Here is a 21,674-nt window from a genome sequence, read left to right as displayed (position 1 = left end):
ATTCTAGCACTGTTATACTAAGAATCAATGCTCTTGGAGTGCCACTTATCATATCAGATTAGAGGACCAGAATTAACTGTTGTGTAATGTTAAATTAACCAGAAAAGATACGTTGTTTTCCAGTGCAAAGAAGAAAAACTAATTGTCAGGATATAGCTTTTTGCAAAAGCAGGACAAACCACAGCGGGTGCGGCTTGATGCCTCTGTCACATGAATATATAGTTTGCATGGGGTTTGTGTGATAATGAGCTCTATTTTTACCTGATTTGAATATTCATGCTTTGGCCAGGGTGGCTGCCTTCCGAGACTCCCCGCCATCTGCTCATCTGTCACCCAATGTATCTGTCAATTCACAACACAAGCAGGAACTGTTCAGTCAGTGTGCAAAATTGACACAAATGCTAGACAAATTAGGCTTTGCCTATTAAATAAAAAAAAATTAAAATTACCTGACAATTCATTTGAAAACTTCTCGGAAGTTGGTCAGTAACTATTAGGAACAGTAACTATAACAAACAATACAAGCTTAAAACTGATTTAAGAATGATTGCCTGATCCTTGCTGATGTAATTGACTTGCGCAATTCAAGTCAAACGTCTACTAAATAAAACAACTTCCACATCTTTTACTTTTTACCATCAGAAGTTTATCTAGGATGCCTAAAGTTTTTTTTTCTTCAGAACTCCATGTGGCAACACATCTGTGGAATATTCTTCACCTAATGCCACCAACACGAAAATAAGACAAACAAAATCACGATTATGCCTTCTCGTTTTTTTGACAGGTGCAGTTTTACCAAGAGACGGAGACTAGTTGTGAGTGACGCAGTAACTTGCCCTGTTTGCAATTGTGACAGGGATAAAAATATGATTTTTAAATAGAAATTATGCCAAATACGTTTCATGGCTGGTACATTTTTTTACAATTGATGTTAAATTTGGACAATACAATATGTCTCTCTCAACCATGCAAAGAGAGCTGTAGCCGGCGTAATAGAGGTAGAAATGAAAAATATGGGCACAGCAGGCAAGTTGAAGGGTTGTGTGTGTTTCTCATTGAAGTGTTTTATTGGTTATAATGTGGTTGTTTAAACTCTAGACTCAGCACATCGAGGACTGGCCCCCTGCTCTGCCGTAACAGCCGTTATGAAGAACCCTGTTTACATGGTGCGGAGTCACAGAGTTCACACTAACAACTGCCCTACCATCGTCAACCAAATCAATCAACAGCAAACACACCCCAGGTACCACAGTCCTGCTGATATAACCAACACTGCACACACTCACTAAAACACTCCACAGGTAACACTGCACACACCGAGATAAACATACACAACCACATGTACTGTACGGGTGTGGGAACCCTTATTTTTGCAGTTCTGCTTGGTGCCGCTAGTGGCACAGAAATTACACACTTCACCTTTAAGATGCTGTGGTATAGGATGGAAGTGCGTGAAATATTGCAAATTTTTATGTCATCAGACTTTTCAGTTATGTTGCACTGAGTACAAATTACCCTTTGCCTTGGAGGTCATAAACAGGAGAATTGTTTATCCGTCTCTCGGGAGAATAATTGTACCCTCACCACATTATAAGCATTTACTGATCTGGTATGTGTCGACCTGTTCAGTTTGCCCCTCTTGTTTCCTTCTCTTTATCTCAGTCCTCAGCATCAAGGACGTCTCAGTCTAGACTCGAGTCAGAAACGCTCCACAGAATACTCTGAGTCATCCCGCAGCAGCCAGGCCTCAAACGGCACAAACTCACTGCCGTCCAGTGCTAGACTTGGTCAGTCTCTGTCCTCAAAAATGTGTACACTCATGAGGTTTTATCTTAGGTCTGCACATTGACACCAAAAATCATAACTGTCGATTATTTTCTTTGATATTAAAATCACGATTATTCATTACCAATCCATGGTTTAAGTATTGTGCTTTGCTCGTGTTTGTTTTAGTCTCCTCATCTTGTCTTGCTTTTTTCCTGAAGGTTCTTCTAATAACTTGCAGTTTCGCAAGGATGAAAGGATAAAGATCCCCTCCACGCCACGTTATCCTCGCTCAGTACTGGGCTCAGACAGAGGTGAGCTTCCTCATATCAATGTGCCTGAATTCTTTTTGCTTTTGAAAGGAAATTGCGAAATCACTGTGGACCGTTTCAATTTCAATACTGCAAAAGGCAACTATATAAATAAACGCTTGTAGCAGAAATATGGTACAGGAACATTGATAAAGTATTTATTAATTTAGCTTAGTCTAACATTTTAAGTAGGGAATGCTTTAGGCATAAACAAGCCACAGAAATATTGGAACCTTAACTAACCAGAGGCACAGAGTCAGCAAGTAAGAGTGCATGTTCAAGAGTGTTGTTTTGCATAGAACTAACTTTCTGTAGATTACAAATTTTGAGTTTCCATTGACATCTAAGGTTCTGAGAATGTAGACAGATTAGAGATTTTCAGCATGGCTACAATCAGTTTAAAATGCGTCAGCTAGACTTTTGACACAAACTAGGTCTTTTAATCATATTACTCCAGTTTTAGCTTATTTGCATTGTTACCAATTCATTTTAGGGTTGATTTTAAGATTTTATTAATTACATATAAGGGATTACATGGTTCGGCGCCAGATTATTTAGCAGAAGTTTCTAGGCCTTAGGAAACTGTTGGACCTCTTAAATCTTGTCGTGAACTGTTGGCTGTTCCAAGATCCAGATGCAAAACTAAAGGTGATAGAGCGTTTGTAGTGAAGGCCCCACGAACAGCCTGCCCTGGGATATTAGATCTGCTGAATCTGTGTCTGTTTTTAAGTCTTGCTAAAAACTCCTTTGTAAAAACATGCTTTTACTATTTTGTAATTTTTTGTTTTATCTTCTGTTTTACTGAGAGTGTGTTTTGATTTTATGTTTTGTGAAGCACTTTGTGCTAAATTGCTAAATAAGTAAAGTTATAAGTTATGGGTGTGCTATCACAATATATTCATCCTGATTTTGTGAATGTCTTATATTTTAATACGCCATTTATTTGTCCACTAAGTTCCCTAAAGAGTGTGTGCCATTAGACAAATTCCGTAATCCCTCCCTGTCTCGCAGTGATAAATGAGATCAATAATAGTGTCTCTGATTTAAACTACAGCAGCTAAAATGCTGTATGCTCTCTTTGTTTCCATGAATCACAAAACCATTTCATTGAATCACTTGATAGCTTTGATTCAACAATTTGTGTCACTCAAAAATGTCAATGCAATATTTTGCATTGTGTATTTCATGTATTAAACTGTTTTTGTGAGCAAAAAATATTGTAGTTTATTACTGTGTATTATTATATTGGTGCATATAAATGAAAATGAATTAATATAATTCTTCAGTGTGTTTGTTTAGAAAAAAGTAAAAAAAACAAAAGAAAGGCATGTGGAAAATATGGCAGTTTTTTTGTTTTTTACTAGATTTTTACTGTATTTTTCTTCGTGCATGAAACACTTTGAATCTAATGTGAAATTATGGTTCCTTAAAAAAAAAAAAAATACTTACAAAATAAATCTCCATTTTAAGACATTACAGAGCAAATCCATACAGTATAAGTATAAAGATTTATATCAAATATTGTCAAAAGGATGTCAAGGCATAGTTGTTTTAGCAATGTCCCCCCATCCTATTCTGCATGTCCTTGTGTGGAAAAAATATTTTCACTCTAGCACATTAAACTGACTTATGTATCCATGTTCTTCATCAGGGTCTCTGTCTCATTCAGAATGCAGCAGTCCCTGTCTCATCACTCCACCTCTGTCTCCTCTCAATCTGGAGACATCCTCATTCACCTCCAGCCAATCCCAAGGCTCCATCTCCACTCTACCCAGGATCTCTGTCAGCCCCATGCCTGCTGGAGAGTGGAGAAAAGACAGGTAAACTCTTGCAGCCCCCCACCTTCCATCAGGTTGCTAAGCAACAGCTCGTTCTTATCCACATACAGCAGCCCGACCGAGCTCAGGAAGCCCTTTTATCTGATGTGAATAATTGGACTCTGCTCTAAAAGTACATGAGAATATAGAATGATATATTTGGAAGGATCTTAGAACTTTCAAAGAAGTTCCAAACATTTCAGCTGTTGTTTTGTCTATGGAGCACAACATTTTTTTAAGAAATCTTACGAAGTTCTGAGTGATCAGTTGCTGTCAAGCTCTTAAAAAGGACAATAAATACCATAAAAGCACCATTAAATTATTAGATTTATATAATGAGTCCATACAATGTGTGTGCTATGTTCCAAGCCACACAATATCTTAAAACACGTAGACACGTAAAAACAAAACAAACTCTGGTTGGTCTCTTTACATGTCAGGCAGGAGGCTCTTCCTGTCCAAGTGGGAGGTTTTTGGCCACTAAGCTGTAATGTCGGCAAGACCTTTTGGCATTTATTTAAAGGTCTGACATCACGAGACTATAATACACGTAAGAATCAGTGGCATTTTGCCAATGATGTTGGCGCTTTTTTTTTTTTTTAAATGTGGATGCAGACTAGACACAAGTTTCGGTTCATGTTTTAACTATCCCCCTAATCTTTACAGTCATAGAAATTTTTAGAAACACTTTCAGGAGATTTGGTAAACTAGGTCAGCCATCCGAGTTGTTCTTATGTATTTATAATAATTTCCTCCGTGTGCCTCTAACTCCTCACTGTTTTCAACATATTTCTCTTCTTTCAGAGTCCCTTGTGTGTCTCTCTCCATAAGATTTTCACAATCTGTTTTTCTCTCTTTGCCTCCTCTGAATCTTTCAGATCTCTGTACCATAACAGATCCTTTCTAAAAATCCCTCTGGCTGCTAGGCCTAGGTTCTCCTCTCTCAGAAGTCTGAGGTTTGTTTCCTGCCAGTTATGCACAGGGTATGCCTGACAAACATACTTGTTTGCTCCAACTGGTTGGCTGTAGAAATCCCTGCTGCTTCTGTGTTTTTTCTTAGTAAACAGCCCAGGTTTTGTGTTAGTTGTGCCATGATAATTTGATTTACTATAAGGTTATTGGAATTCCATTCATACAGGGATATTTCACACAAAAATTACAATTCTGTCATCATTTACTGACCCTTATGTCTTTTCCACCCATATTATTTTCTGTCTTCTTTGAATTATAAAAGATGTTCTTTTCCATACAACGAAAATGGATGGTGATTTATAATTCTATTTACTGCCAAGCTCCCATAGAACAAAGACCTTAAAAGTACCTTAAAAAGCAGTCCATATGACTCATGCACTATATTCTAAGTCTTTTGAGGTCAAACAATAGCTTTGTGTGAGGAACAGACCCAAATTTACCCTATTTACTGATTATCTTCCCCTCCATCGAAGCACTCAAATCACATTTGCGTTTGTCTTATTCATAAATATGAATAATGCATCACGCCAGGTTTTATGTCATTGACACAATGCAATTGGTTCTCACATGTCATGTGACTGATAATGCCGCAGCAAACCTGAAAAACCTGACTGCAAATTAGATTTAAGAGCAACTGCAGAGTAGAAGCTTATCAAAGAATGCCTACTTAAATTTAGGTCTTTTTCTCACACAAAGCTATTGTATGGCTTCATATAATGCTTTGCATCATAAATCACCATCTACTTTCCCTATATGGAAAAGTTAATTACATATGTTACTGTGGTTCTGTGAACTCCGGATGACTGCCAGAGGCAGTGTTAAGCACTAGAGCAGTGGTTCCCAACCCTGTTCCTAGAGGCCCCTCAGCACTGCACATTTTGTATATCTTCCTTATCTGACACACCCAATTCAGGTCTTGGAGTCTCTACTAACAAGCTGATGAGTTTAATCAGGTGTGTTTGATTAGGGAGAAATCCCAAATATTCAGTGGGTCCAGGAACAGGTTTGGGAACCACTGTACTAGAGAATTATCACCACGCCAGCCAGATAGGTCGAGAGAATATACAAACAAAGTCACGTGGTGACGGGGGCTGAGCTCTGAAGGTATAAACACCGCAGTAGCTCAGCACTTCACCTCGATATGCCTTTCTTGTGCATTCCGAGTGACTAAGAACACTGGCGGTCATCCAAAGTTCAAAAAACCACAGTAACTAGCATTTGTTTTCATTCCTACTGACCGCTAGATGCAGTATTAAGCAATAGTGGATGACCCTTACCAACATAGTCATGAGGAATGCCACCCACCTGAAAAAGTAGTTAAGGCTGCTGTCAGAGAACTGCAGAACTCACAACATGGGGGCAGCAACGTTGACCTTGTAAAATCAAGCGAAGGTGCATGGAGAAGCCCAAGTGGCAGCAGCACAGATGTTCGTCAAAGAGACTCCTCTGAAGGCAGCCCATGAAGAAGAGAAAGCCCTAGTAGAATGACAGGACAGGCCTTCAGGCAACATTTAATGGGCCTTCCTGTATGCCATGGTGATTACCTCAACGATCTAGTGCAACAACCTCTGTTTGACATGGGGACCCCTTTCCTCATACCACCATAACAGACAAATAGCTGATCTGACTGCCTGAGTTGAATGGTAGACTTCACATTATACATTAAGGCATGTACCGAACACAATAGGTAAGCCCTCGTGTCATCAGACTCTGAAGGTGGCTGAAAAGTGGCCAGGTCAATGGACTGATTAATTAATTGAGGAAGGAGGACTTTCGAAAGAAAAGATTGATTGGGCCTAAGGACAAACCCAGAGTCCTCCGGCAACCAATGCAAGCACAATTTGCTAACAGACAGTGCATATAACTTGGTAACTCTTCCCAACAGAAAACAGTCTTCAAGGATGTCCATTTAATATCAGCCCTCTGCAAAGGCTCAAATGGAGAGAAGCATAGGGATGTAAGCAAAAGTTGCAAATCCTACACAGGATAAAGGGGATTACGGGCTGGTCTTAAATGTCTTGCACCCTTCAGAAAGCTGTAAGCAAGTCCATGAAACCAAGAGAGGAACCACCAACTGGTATGTGGAAGGCAGAAATGGCAACAACACACACTTTCAGTGTGAAGGCTGTCTTGCCATCAATCCTTGGGATCAATCCTATGCTCCCTGCACCATGCAGAAAAAAGTTTACAACATGAAGCAGAGAGCTGTCGTGTGGAACCATCCCTAACCATGTAGTGTGAAACCCCACAGGTTCACAATCCTTGTGAGACAGTACGTCCAGACCCAAAGGATTTTTGTCCTTGCAAACTATAAATGACAGTGAGTGGTCGCCTCACGAAGGACCTCAAGGACCCAGGGGTCTGCAGCATAGCGGTGAGTAAATGATGACAAAATTTTAATTTTGTGGTAAACTTTTATATCTGTGTGAGGCTGTCTCCAGTAGTCTAGCTGTTGCATTGAAAAGCAACCAACAGCCAGCCCAAGCTCCTAAGGCTTAATGTGTACAACTTTTGATGGCAGTGGGGAGGCACTGCTGTGGTTCCCCAGGCGACTGTCAATTAGGTGGTCAAAACCACTAGCATCCTAAGCAGTACGCGGCCTCTGACGGTCCTGTGGCTGTAAAATATGGTGTTGGCGGAAGCGTTGCCCTGGCGTTGCGTAACGATGGTGAACTTGAGCTCTCTGCATTTTAAATGGAGGAGTGTGTCAGCTGGCGGGTGGCCTCAGACAACTTCACCCTCTCTTTTAACAGTTCTGGGACATTAGGTCAGAAGAGGTGCCAGGGAAAGACTGAAAGGTCCCACAGAGTCTTCTTACAATCCTCAGACAGTCTCTCCTGAGCAAGCCAAATTTGGTTGCAGGCTTTCAGCAGCGTAGCGGTAAGTGTACCCAACTCGCAGGTCACATGACCCATCACCAGAAGACCCATTTGCAGGAACTGGGGATCCTATGGGTCAACATTCACTGACTCCAGTGTACTTTTGGTGGCAAGGTGTAACTGGCAGATTGTATTTTCCATTTGGCTTATGTAGGCAGAAACTTGTACGCCTTTTTCAAAAGAAAGTCTGTGCACCCGCATTGTGCACCAGGGCAGCACACATTACACCTTAGAGCCTTGTCAAGGCCGCGACATGTTCTATTTCCAGTGAACGATCCACCCCGATGGAATCCACTTCAGCAAAGGATGCCAGCATACGGGCTGTCTTCGATCGCCGTTTAAGTACACTGCTCCAAAAACTGGCCGGGTGGATTGCACCGCAGGACACAGAGTATCACAAATGTTCAAAAAACACCAGGATGAACCCTATGGAGAGATAATCATGTCAGCGGGAACTGCCAACTTATCAGCGCGGTTAACACCAGCCACCGGATAGCACCAAGAAGCAAAGAGTGTTACCAATGAGCCAAGAAAACTTCAAAAGTGAAATATAAAACTCACCGAAACTATTAAAAACTCCAAAATGATAAGGTAATCTGAATCCATCAAAAACTGTGCTGTCACAGCTTGTGAGGATAATACTTCGCTGCTCTTAGTAAACTGCACTTATCAGCACAAATATCATACAAAAGAAAAATGACCTATCCTTATTAGGTGAGAAAATGAAATTATTAGGTGAGCAATATTTACCTTCAGAGCTCAGCCCATTTCACGTGTTGGTATATTCTCTCGACCTATCTGGCTGGCGCAGTGATAATCCACTAGTGCTTAACACTGTCTCTGACGGTCCGTTGGAATTAAAAAGAGCAGAAGCTCTGACATTCTACATTACATCTCCTTTTGTGTTTCTTGCAACATAGCGGTGAGTAAAACACAAAATGGCTGTGTGGGGTTCAAGTTTATGAATCTGTGGCGACAATTTTCTTAAAGTGGAGTCATTTGGTGTTATTGGGTAATTTTACCTGCAGCTTTTAATTTCCCTTTTGATTAAATAGCTCAGTGAGAGATTCATCATGAATGTTAAATCTGTATAATGCAGATGTAGCTATTTTTGGAGTAAATATATGATTAGGACAGGTTTGGGTTAGAGGAGACATTTAGTATTTGCATGTCAGCTTGGCTGCTCTTGTCCTGAAAAGATCCAGATTTAGTTGATTAATAAAAAATGGTAAATCTGGTTTAAAGCTGCTGTAAGCATTTTTTTTTTTACCAAACATAAAATATCCCTGATATCTAATACATGAAATAGGTGTCCTGAGAGATAGTTGCAAGAAAAAGTATGTGAATCCTTTGGAATAAGCTGGTTTTCTGCATTAATTGGTCAAAAAATGTGGTCTCATCTTCATCAAAGTTACAAGTATAGACAAGCACAATGTGCTTAAACTAACAACACACAAACAATCATAATCTTTCATGTCTTTATTGAATGCATCCCATTAAATATTCACAGTGCTGTGGAAAAAGTAAGTGAACCCTTGGATTTAACAATGGTCAATCCTCCTTTGGTGGCAGTAACCTCAACCAAGTGTTTTCGGTTGCTGCAGATTAGACCTGCACCACGTTAAGACAAATTTGTATACAGATGCAGGTAATTCCAAAGGGTTCACATACTTTTTCTTGCCGCTGTATATTTTACTGCCTTAGGCTCTGTAAACGGCAAAAACTATCTAAGCGTGGCCCACACGTGTTAGCCAATCAAAAAACTTGAAGCTGGCTCTCTGCCTGTCAATCATTTTTGCATGTTCAGGTTTGCTAACATGTCTTTGGAGGACAGGGTTTTGGTGTATGAAGAAAACGATGAAACTGTGCAAACTGAAAAATTAAAGTGCAACCTCTATTGGGAAATATTTACATTTATTGTGCAAAATGTCAATGTATGTTCCTTAATAATTATTCAGGTAGAATTTAATGGAATTTAAAGTAAAACTGTGTGAGTGGCGCTCAGTGTCGCATTACTATTTTGAGCAGCCTATGAAGTCGTAGCTGGGTGCCATAGATGTATGCTGAACGATGGTGGCAGTGTGCTAACTTTCACAGAAACATTGGTTTCTAATTTTAAGACGCGGTATGTCGTCTGCCTGACGTGTTCAGAGTGCAACCCCCTAAAGTCTGCCGTGAGTTAGCAAGACAGCTAACACCACTTACAGCAGCTTTAATCATTTCTTTACTCAGAGATGTAGAGTTTTGTTTGTGTACTTAATACGCTAAAATGTTGTGTACTTGTCAGTAAAATGTGTTGATATTTTTGTACAGACTTGCTGTTACATTAATGCATGTTTTACTTGTTAGGGTTATAAGTCACTCTTTTGTACAGGCGTATTTAAAATGTGTAAGATAGAAGTGTGAATACAAATCTTTCTGGATCTTTTATTGACATCCTGTATGCACACTCCCGCTTTTTTGCCCTGTTTGTGTGTGCTCTTGTGCCTGTAATGCAGTTATTCCTCAAAACTGCAAATACAGTAAACACCCACTTGCATGGACCTCCTCTAGTGCAGTATTTTGGCATCCACCCTGACTAAGCCCTGCAGAGCATCTCTGTCTCAGTTACTGGTTATGTTTGACTTTTAAATTCACTTTAATTGGCAGGCTATACTTGGAGGAGCCACGGAATGTCATCGTGCACAAAGGGGCTGAGCCTCTCGGGATCTCCATTGTGAGTGGAGAGAATGGAGGTATCTTTGTCTCCAAGGTGACAGGGGGTAGCATCGCACACCAGGCTGGACTAGAGTATGGAGACCAGCTGCTGGAGGTTAGTTATTATGAATTTGCAAATCTACATATTTTCATAATCTGCTAGTCAGGGGGTTGTCTGAGTGACAAGTATGTCTCAAGGAAGACCTGTATAATTAGGCTGATTTAATACCACGTCCACCACACCCTGATCAAGTAGCATCTTGTAGCTCAAATGAATGCTGTTTATAAGACTTTAACTGTGTTGTGACCCTGCAATTATGCTTTTTTCCTTTAGTATAATGGGATAAACCTGCGGAATGCCACCGAGCAGCAGGCACGCCTCATAATTGGCCAGCAATGTGATACTATCACCATCATGGCCCAGTACAACCCACACATGTACCAGCTCGGGAACCACTCTCGCTCTAGGTACAGCCCTGATCCCATCCCTTTCTGTTCATGAGAATGCAGATTTGAACACAGAGGTGGGATTGTTGATTCTTGTCCATGTTGTGTTGTAGTTCCCGCTTGGAGCCAGTGAGCACTGAGTCCACTCCCCAGGGCAGTGGAGCTGCAACACCAGATAACCACTCCACCATAGACACCCTGAGTGAACAGGACGAAGGCACGCTCACACCATCCTCCAAACAGACTACACCCACCACAAGCCCCCAAAACTTCATCAGGTACTGCACAAATGTACACATCATTCCACAATACCTAGGTCCCTATAAGGTTTTTTTTTTTGTTTTTTTTTTGTTTTTTACTCCAAAAAAAGATTGGTCTAGCTAATATGCGTGTTGAGTAAACTGACAGACAGTGTCTCTGTCAAAAATATTATTTAATTGTAAGGCAGAAATTCCATTCTTACAGCCACCATTTTTAACATTAAGATTTCTTCCATTCATATGTATATGAGAGACCCGTCTCCTCCTATAATGCCTCAGACAGTACATTTACATTAATATCTCTGACAATACTTTACCAAAGACTAATTAAGCCAGAGATGGAGCACTTGCATTAAAATTAATGGGAGATATTAGAATGCGCAATATGGCATATGTAGAAATGGAAGTCCTGTCTTTAATCCTATTCACACCAAGCCTGAATTATCTTTGCGAATGTTCGTTCCAAACAAGCTTTTGAATAGAAACAATGGATACTTATGCCACTATTAGGACACAATGGTTCTGAGTCTGACAGATCGTTCGCAGACAATCCGAAGAGTTTTATTTAATTTATTTTTTTATGGAGAGCAGTCAGCAGAATTATTTTTCTTTTGGACTGCAAAGAAAACTGACTGACCAATGAGGTATGAGGTTATTGTCATTTTTCCAGAGTCGTCGCTGCTGCACAATCCAGTGTGTTATAGGGCCATTTCTGCCTGATCCACCGGCTGTATTGTTCTCCTCTAATTCAAATGTCAGTACGCATATCTTACCGTCAATTGTTTTTCATTGATCTTTGCTTGCTTCATTGTGAAGAGTGGGGGAATTGGTAATATCCCATTCCTGGCATATATATGAGTGACCTGTCTCCTCCTATAATGCCTCAGACAGTACATTTACATTAATATCTCTGACAATACTTTACCAAAGACGAATTAAGCCAGAGATAGAGCACTTGCATTAAAGTGAATGGGAGACATTAGAATGCCCAATATGGCATATGTAGAAATGGAAGTCCTGTCTTTAATCCTATTCACACCAAGCCTGAATTATCTTTTGCGAATGTTCGTTCCAAACAAGCTTTTGAATAGAAACAATGGATACCTATGGCACTATTAGGACACAACGGTTCCGAGTCCGACAAATCATTCGCAGACAATCCAAAGAGTTTTTTTTTTTTATTATTATTTTTTTTTTTTTTATAGAGAGCAGTCAGCAGAATTATTTTTTTGGACTGCGAAGAATGACCAATGAGGTATGAGGTTTTTGTCATTTTTCCCAGAGTCGTCGCTGCTGCACAATCCAGCGCGTTGGTGGTACAAATCTACTGGCAAACACAGGTGCAGATATGCAGTAAATAAATAACATAGAACCTGTTCACACATTCATTCTTTTTAGAATATTTATGTATTACGCTGATACCTCAGATTTTATAATATACATGGTGTTTTGTCTTAATGTACATTATTTAATATGTATAACTGTGCCTGTTGTATTATTCCAGCATTTAAAATAGCAGTGAGGTTCAGCAATTCATTTGGACTAAGCATGTAGTAAATTATCACATAAAAATGCTCTTTATATGCAGTATTTTCTACGAAGGAAGCTAAACGAATTGCCGAACCTCACTGGTATTATTAATGCCAGGATAATATAAAACAGGTGTTATTTTTAATGTAAGGCATAATATTTTATGCTATACCTGTTTTACTTAATTAACATTATTCCACTTGTATTTATATCACTATACCTTTTGTTATATTATCCAGGCATAAAAAAAAGAAGCTGGGTTTGGGAGTCAGTTTGGAATATGCATGTACAAATATACTGACACAGGATGTATATTTATGCAGCAATGCTCTTTGCTATCTTACTCTTACAAAAAACAAAACAACAACAAAAAACAAACAGCTTCTATATTCCTCAAATGCATCAAAAACATGGAAAGAGCACAATGAAACCAAATGCCAAATTAGTGAAAAAATGCCTTAACAGCATTAAATATATTAATCTCATCTGATGACAGCTGAAAGCCAGGTCCATGCAGGAAACCAGAATAAGAGGTTTGGGGATCCTTTGGGGTTCAACAATCGCTAACTCCAATGTACTGGTGGTGGCAAGGAGTAACTGGCAGAGTGTATTTTTTGTGCGGCTTATCTACATAATACATAGCAGACTCGTACGCCTTTTTCAAAAGCAAGTCTGTGCGCCCGCATTGTGCACTAGGGCAGCGCACACACCTTAGAGCCTTTTCAAGGCCACGACAGGTTGTTCTATTTCCAGTGTACGATCCACCCCGATGGAATCCGCTTCAGCCAGAGATTGTTTGTAGAACAGCACCGCCTACTGTACAGGGGTGAAATTGTTTTTCATTTTATTGCTTTCGGTCTCTGGTTGTATAGACCTTTTGTCAGGAGTTTGTCTCGCTAACTCGTCATGGATTTGGTGTGAACATGCCTTCAAAGGTTAAAGAACCAATCACCATTTAGATCCAGACATCACCTCTCAGTCAACTCGAGAATGCGCATATGCATTAGCTGGACCAGCCTGAAAAATAGCATTTTTTTTAGCTTGATGTGTGCTTAAAAAGCACAAGAAGCACATTTATGATGCCATTTCGAATAGAGCTTTTGATCTTTCCACTTTCAAGTAGATAGGAGCTGTACTAGAGTGTGGAAAATGGCTGCCTGGGGTCGTTCCCAAGATGGCCGCCCAGTGGACTGACTTGCCTTGAAAGGGACTTGGACTTTACACCAATTTGAAACTCTCTACACATGCAGCAACTCTGTGTGTCATAAAATAGTCCTCCTCATGTGAAGCACACTGGAGACTTAAGTCACTATTGGTTTGAACAGTTTGGCATTAGCATGTTGCTAACCTTACAATGGATTACCTTAATAGGCATAAAAATCATAGCACACACAAATATTGGGTAAAGTTGTCCAATTTAACTTTTGAGTGAAACAAAAGTTTATTTATGTTTTAACATTTGTCTCGCTTTGTCTGCCATCTTGGATGAGATTTTTTTGGATCACTAGGTTTGGAACAGGGCCAGGGCCAGGGCAACACAATAAAAAATTAAATGAACCTGGATAATCAATTTGTTTCTGTTTCGCTTACTTTAGAATGTCATCTGAGAGTTCAAAGAAAGTTCCGGAGCCTCGTTTGGTGACTGTGAGGAAGACTCAGGCGGATCTGGGTGTTCAGTTGTGTGGAGGAAACCTGCACGGGATCTTTGTGCAGAGACTTGAAGAGGACAGTCCTGCCAGAGGAGTCGATGCTCTCATGCCTGGAGACAAGATACTAGAGGTAAAAGCGCTATAATTGACTACAAACTCGCATTTCCTCTTGGATAGAACCAAGTCCAGTCCTATACTTTTTTCTATTACTTTGAATATACTGTTTCTTTTGTAAATACAGCATTTTATGAAAGTAGAATGGCTTGCAAATGCCATTTCATGTTGACTTTAGATTGAAGCCCGCTACTCCATTTGTTATAGGGCCATTTCTGCCTGATCCACCGGCTGTATTGTTCTCCTCTAATTCAAATGTCAGTACGCATATCTTACCGTCAATTGTTTTTTATTGATCTTTGCTTTCTTCATTGTGAAGAGTGGGGGAATTGGTAATATCCCATTCCTGGCACAGACATACTCAGATGTGAGCCAGCCCTAGGCAACAGCACTTATTTGTTTCTTTCTTTCTCTCTTCATCTAGTATGGCTCAGTTAATATGAAGAATAAGACTGTGGAGGAGGCATACCTGGAAATGCTTAAGCCAGTGGAAACAGTCACGTTCAGAGTCCAGCATCATCTGGATGAGTTCAACATGGTGAAAGACACTCCTGGAGATGGATTCTATATCAGGTACAGCATTCTCTCATCACAAATCCTGCCTTAGACACACATACCATACATAGCCACTTACGAATTCTCTATAACCAAATGCCAGCGTTTGGGCCTTGTGTCTCTAAAATTAGATATCTGAGAAAAGTGCAGCAATGGGAATCATTTGATCTCTTTAATTATGTTTAAGATGGAGGGTGAGATATTGTATCTCGCCGTCAAGATTATATCACCAAATCCCCTTAATTTGTGTTCTATAATAGTAGCCGTGGTAATTAGACTGTTCGAGACAGAGATACATTGTGTCTGCGTGTTGGAAAAAGAATAATGAAAGAGGGCTGTGCAGAAATAGCCGTGTTTGTCTTTGCAAATGAAATTCTGTGGCCTGCAGCTGTTGCAGGCACATTTTCTGCCTGTGCTCCAATGGTGTCACCCACAGTAAATAATCTCTGTCAATCCACATGTCACTAACAAGCAGGGATGAGAAGTTATGGGTCGGCGCTAAAAGTCACCTTATGCCACACCAGAAATGGAGGATCAGCTTTGACCCACCTGCTTTCTACATTTTTCATTCTTTCTTTCCTTCTTTATTTCCCTTTGCCTCTTGCGCTCTTTTCATTCATCTTGGATAACCGAGACATTATATTTTGCTCATGTATTATGCTGTCACATATTAAATTTTTAATTTCCTCGTTCTCTCCCAGAGCACTTTATGACCGAGTGGCTGAGACAGAGCTTGACCTCTCTTTCAAGAAAGATGACATCCTGTATGTGGATGACACGCTACCAAATGGCAACTTCGGCACCTGGATGGCCTGGCAACTAGATGAAAATGCACAAAAAATTCAAAGAGGGCAGATCCCAAGCAAATATATGTGAGTCACGTCCTTATGATACATGCAGCAATTTTATCAAGTCGCTATATTGGTTGTCATAGGGCGCATTGCTACTGCTGGATACCCTAACGTAATTGGTGGGCTTCACAACTGGCCATAACTTTTTTGGAAATCAGATCACAAACTAGATACATTGCCAGTAAAAATAAGATATTATTGGGGGGCCTGGGTACCCCAGCGAGTATTGATGCTGACTACCACCCCTGGAGTCGGGAGTTCGAATTCAGGGTATGCTGAGTGACTCCAGCCAGGTCTCCTAAGCAACCAAACTGGCCCAGTTGCTAGGGAGGGTAAAGTCATATGGGGTAACCTCCTCGTGGTCACTATAATGTGGTTCTCGCTCTCGATGGGGCGCGTGGTGAGTTGTGCGTGAATGCCGTGAAGAATAGCGTGGGCGTCCGCACTCGCTACATCTCCGCGGTAACGTGCTCAACAAGCCACGTGATAAGATGCTTGGATTGAAGGTCTCAGACACGGAGGCAACTGGGATTCGTCCTCCGCCACTCGGATTGAGGCGAGTCACTACGCCACCACGAGGACTTAGAGCGCATTGGGAATTGGGCATTCCAAATTGGGAGAAAAGGGGAGGAAAAAAATTTAAATATATATATATATATATTATTGTAATTTGACTAGTGCTGCTACAACTAATCATTAAAATCGATAAGGAAACAAATTTCATTATCAGTCAGTTGGATTAATGTGGCGTGCACGGAGAAGCTTCGTGAGAGACGTCACTTCACAGTAGTGTGCAAGATGAGTTTTAATGATAATTTGTTTGAAAAACAAATGATTGATTGAATGATTGTTGGAGCCAGATGGGCTGGTTTGAGTATTTCTGTAACTGCTGATCTCCTGGGATTTTCACGCACAAAAGTCTCTAGAATTTACTCCGAATGGTGCCAAAAACAAAAAAAAACATCCAGTGAGCGGCAGTTCTGTGGATGGAAATGCCTTGTTGATGAGAGTGGTCAACAGATAAGGGCGAAACTGGTTCGAACTGACAAAGTCTATGGTAACTACAAGTTCTCTGTACAAGTGTGGTGAGAAGAATATCATCTCAGAATGCAATTCTAAGATGCGGGTTGGTGCTATTTGGCGGCACAAGTGGGACCTACAAAATATTAGGCAGGTGGTTTTAATGTTGTGGCTGATCCGTGTATGTATTAAAAGTAATTAATCAATCAGACTTAACTTTTCTTGATTCAGTCTTTGTTTAAAGTATTATGAGAGTATCACATTGTGAATTCAGTATCCTAAATCAGACTAAATCCTGAGATGAATTGTGAAATGAATTGTTACGTTTTTTAATAAATACATTTGAATAAAATACAGGAAAGAAAAATTTGCCATTTCCATTCAATTAATTGGTTAATCGAAGAAATAATTTATCATCATAGTAATCGTTAGTTGCAGCCCTATATTTGACAGTGAAGTTGATTTCTTGCCACTAAAATGAAAATTCTGGATGGGGAAAGTGTTTGGATAAATTTATCATATCATAAACAAATACATTGCATGAAACAAACTCACAGAATGCTGTCAATTCCTGACACCATGTTTTTTTGGCACATATTGATGCTGCAATTTGCTGTATGCGTGAACACCACTTTAGACTTTTTTTAATGATGGGATAATTGTGCATAGTCTATTTTGAGTCAGCTAAGCATTTTGTGGCAAAAAATATAAAATAGGGATCAGCACACATGCCCATGGTAAATGATGTCAAAACATACACAGGACTGCTAAATAATTTGAGTCTTATCTAAACACTTTTAAAACAAGAAACATTTAGTTGCAAAGCAAATTTGCACAAGACATTAAGACTTATTTTCTCTGGATATATCTTAAATTAGGGGCGGCACGGTGGCCTCACAGCAAGAAGGACCGGGTTTTAGTCCCAGCTCAACTGGGCCTTTCTGTGTGGAGTTTGCATGTTCTCCCCATGTTTGTGTGGGTTTCCTCCGGGTGCTCTGGTTTCCCCCACAGTCCAAAAAAACATGCAGGTTAAGTTAATTGGAGACACTAAATTGCCCGTAGGTGTGAGAGTGTGAATGTGTATGTCTGTGTGTTGCCCTGTGATGGACTGGCCACCTGTCCAGGGTGTTTCCCTGCCTTCAGCCCGAGACAGCTGGGATAGGCTCCAGCACTACCCACGACCCTGCATAGGACAAGCGGTTATAGGGGATGGATATTTTAATTAAGTGTATTTTTCATAAGCATAAGCCTGAATACATTTTGTAAAACCTATACTTAAAACAAGAAGAAAAAAAATGCCAATGCAATAATAAAAAATAAGATTCTCTAAATATTCTCTTAAAACAAGTCTTCTTTCAAATTTATCTTGTTTTAAGAATGTTTCCATATTTTTTATGTAAATTAGGAGAATATACTGATTAAGAAAATCACATTGTTTTTTTATTTTATTTTTTTTGGCTGTGTAGGCAGTTGTGGTTTTAAGTGTACTCAGTGCTGGAATATGTTGCTCTGTAGGATGGACCAGGAGTTTTACAGCAGACACAGTATGACTGAACTGAAGGACGAGGCGGGCTCCAGCAAGACCCTCTCTGCAGCCGCACGTAGATCCTTCTTCCGCAGGAAACAGAAGCACAAACGCAGCAGCTCCAAAGATGGCAAAGATGTGGTAGCCTTGGATGCCATCAGCACAGACTCTCTTCCATTCTTAGATGGTGAGAAACCCTCCAGTATTCCATAAAGCAATACTGTTGAAATTACTGTTTATAGATCTTGGGTTTGATGTTGATTTTGTGTTTTTGGGTGTGGGCAGACTGTGTGAGTCTGGCCTATCAGAGAGTGCAGAAGGTTGCCTGCACTTTTTCCAGACCGGTGCTGATATTGGGCCCACTGGTGGATCCAGTTAAAGACATGCTGATCAAAGAATCTCCAGAGAAATTCAACAGATGTGTGCTTGGTAAATATCCATATCCCCTCCACATCATATTTAAGTAGAGATAGAACAATGTATTGGTATGGCCAATAAGTCAGACAATATTTTAAGAAGCAACATCGTACGAAAAAATTTACCCACCTGGATGATTAACAGAAGTGTTTGTGTCCGTTCCAAAATCTACCGATAGCATAGTTAAATGAATAATATGGTGGAATTTAGTACATTTTTGTGTAAAAAAGTTTTTTTGTCATTATCTGTTGTTAAATGAGCTTCCTAAGCTTCCTGCATTTTTATGATAAATGCATCAGTACTAGTCGTCAGCCCTTGTATCCGGTTGATACAATCTCCAGAATACAGGTAACAGCGCAATAATTCTATTTCTCAGAGAGTGACAGCAAATAACTGAAGATGACATATCAGTCACCCAAAGGTTTGCTGCTTTGTTCTACTATCTTGCACATAAGAACTTTTGCAATTGCCCTAAGAAAAATAAATGTGCATTTTATTTTAGTTTTATAGGATTATCAGTAAGAATTATCAGTTTTATCAGTTTGAAGACTCAGTATTACTGCAGTGAAGTATCAGCAATGGAACAATTATATTGGTTTACCTCTAATTAGGCTATTCAATATGAGTGATCTGATGAGTGACCTTTGTTTGTTCTGCTCATTCAGAGGTTATGAAGGCTTCTCAGCAGGCCATAGAGCGTGGAGTGAAAGACTTTCTCTTCATCGACTATAAACGGAGGAGTGGCCATTTTGATGTGACTACTGTTGCCTCTATCAAAGAGATCACAGAAAAGGTTTGTCTACGCCCCTGCTGAGCACATCTAATTATTTTATTTTGTGTGTGTGTAGTGAAATAGATAAAAAATTGTCCCCTAATAATAAGCTAAAATATATGACTGATTATTAAAATGTTTATCAAAGTCAAGTAAAATGAGTTGTGAACATTTCGTGATGACTTGATGATGACAACTACAAACATCTTTAGTGGTTTTAATTGTTTAATATTAAGAAATGAGGCTTATATTAGGGATGTACCGATGTATCGGCTGCCGATATTTATCGGCCAATTATTGACCAAATTAAAACCATCAGCATAACAGTTATACACATGAAAACGGCAATATGAAAAACAGATTATTTTTAATTTGTAAAAAAAAACATTTCTCCCAATTTGGAATGCCCAATTCCCAATGTGGTTTTAAGTCCTCGTGGTCGCGTAGTGATTCGCCTCAGTCTGGGTGGCGGAGGACGAATCCCAGTTGCCTCCGCATCTGAGACCGTCAACACGCACACGTGGCTTGTTGAGCGCGTTGCCATGGAGACATAGCGCGTGTGGAGGCTTCACGCCATCCACCACGGCAACCACGTTCAACTCACCATGCGCCCCACTGAGAACGAACCACATTATAGCGACCACGAGGAGTTTGCCCCATGTGACTCTACCCTCCCTAGCAACCGGGCCAATTTGGTTGCTTAGGAGACCTGGCTGGAGTCACTCAGCACGCCCTGAGATTCGAACTGGCGAGCTAGCGAACTCCAGGGGTGGTAGCCAGCGTATTTTACAGTTTATAATTAATTAGTAACATACTTTGTATAAACTCTGTGAATTTAAATGCACAATCCAGAAATAATAATAATAGCCACAATATGTAGAAGGGTTGGCAATCCTGTGAACATGTATTGTTTAATTTTTATTCTTTATCATTCTTATGTTAATGCAAAAAAAAAAAAAAACGCCATAAACAGACATGATGGCACTTACCTAAAGGCTACATGATGAGGGGAAACCATCCAAAACACTTTGAAACAAGCAGACTACCTTCTGAGACATCATTATGATATCCATTAATGATGCATGATTGATTGAATTAAAGAGAGAGTTCACCCAAAATTTAAAATTCTCTGATAATTTACTCACCCTCATGCCATCTGAGATGTGTATGACTTTCTTTCTTCTGCAAAACACTTTTGAAGATTTGTAGAAAAAGATCCAGGCTCAGCAGGTCCTTAGAATGTGAGGATGGTGATTAGAAATTTCTAGGTCCAAAAAGCACAGATAGTCAGCATAAGAGTAATCTATCCTATCTCCAGCAATGACATTAATGTTTTCTAAAGCAAATCGATCACTTAGTGTACAAAAAAGAACTATATTTAAGCACTTTTTAACTATAAAAGATCGCTTCCAGTCAGGCGTTGGCGAATGGCCGAATTTATCTAAGTGCTCCTGTGACGCAAGCGCTTTGGCATGTTCCTTCGACTCATTGGTTGTGTGTCTGTCACGTGTAAGTTCACGTGCCATCGCGCTTATGTGTTTTGCAGAAGAGAGAAAGTCATACACATCTCAGATGGCATGAGGGTGAGTAAATTATCAGAAAATTTTCATTTTTGGGTGAACTATCCCTTTAAGATTTAAATCGCAATATGGCTTTGTGCAATTACTAAACCTTAAAAGGCTGAGTTTAAAAATATCGTCTGCATTCAAGTCAGTGCTGTGCTTCAGTCAGCGCTGTGTGAGAAAGCGGCACTCTTTAGCAGTCTGGATTGCATTATCCATTATACCACTATAATTCAGAATTTAATAGGTTCCTTTGGTTTACACTTTTTATTTTTCCATGGTGTGGTTGACAATTCCATGGAATTGCCCAACATATGCATAGTATGATTTTATAATGTTCCATCATATACATGTAAAATGTAAGTTTTTTTTTTTTTGCAAGAAATTAATTGCATGTTTTAGAAGTACAATGACCCTTTTTCATATCAGTCATCATGTTTATCATATTACGTTTTTTTTATCTTCTATTTATCTTTCATTGTGGCTCTCTTAAAAATTTTGGCCTGTGATGTGTTCAACAGATTCAGTGTTT

At 39.8% G+C, this 21,674-nt stretch overlaps 1 protein-coding gene across 5 annotated transcripts in view; it reads left to right on the top strand.

Annotated features, from left to right (window-relative positions):
* The window catches only part of LOC127412086 (disks large homolog 5-like), a 110,243-nt gene that overhangs the window by 80,124 nt on the left and 8,445 nt on the right, over positions 1–21,674 (top strand). For 4 of the 5 annotated variants that reach the window (XM_051648137.1, XM_051648136.1, XM_051648140.1 and 1 more), the window contains 14 exons: positions 1,099–1,243; positions 1,663–1,787; positions 1,986–2,078; positions 3,727–3,895; positions 4,771–4,848; positions 10,393–10,555; positions 10,775–10,908; positions 11,001–11,165; positions 14,273–14,456; positions 14,865–15,013; positions 15,697–15,867; positions 18,382–18,578; positions 18,677–18,820; positions 19,474–19,601. In XM_051648137.1, coding sequence (XP_051504097.1) covers positions 1,099–1,243; positions 1,663–1,787; positions 1,986–2,078; positions 3,727–3,895; positions 4,771–4,848; positions 10,393–10,555; positions 10,775–10,908; positions 11,001–11,165; positions 14,273–14,456; positions 14,865–15,013; positions 15,697–15,867; positions 18,382–18,578; positions 18,677–18,820; positions 19,474–19,601 — 2,045 coding nt within the window. The remainder of the gene's footprint in view (positions 1–1,098; positions 1,244–1,662; positions 1,788–1,985; positions 2,079–3,726; positions 3,896–4,770; positions 4,849–10,392; positions 10,556–10,774; positions 10,909–11,000; positions 11,166–14,272; positions 14,457–14,864; positions 15,014–15,696; positions 15,868–18,381; positions 18,579–18,676; positions 18,821–19,473; positions 19,602–21,674) is intronic. The other variant, XM_051648138.1, reaches the window with a different exon arrangement.

Source organism: Myxocyprinus asiaticus, chromosome 21 (assembly GCF_019703515.2).
Source record: "Myxocyprinus asiaticus isolate MX2 ecotype Aquarium Trade chromosome 21, UBuf_Myxa_2, whole genome shotgun sequence".
NCBI lineage: Eukaryota > Metazoa > Chordata > Actinopteri > Cypriniformes > Catostomidae > Myxocyprinus > Myxocyprinus asiaticus.
This window is presented reverse-complemented; position numbering and strand designations above follow the sequence as displayed.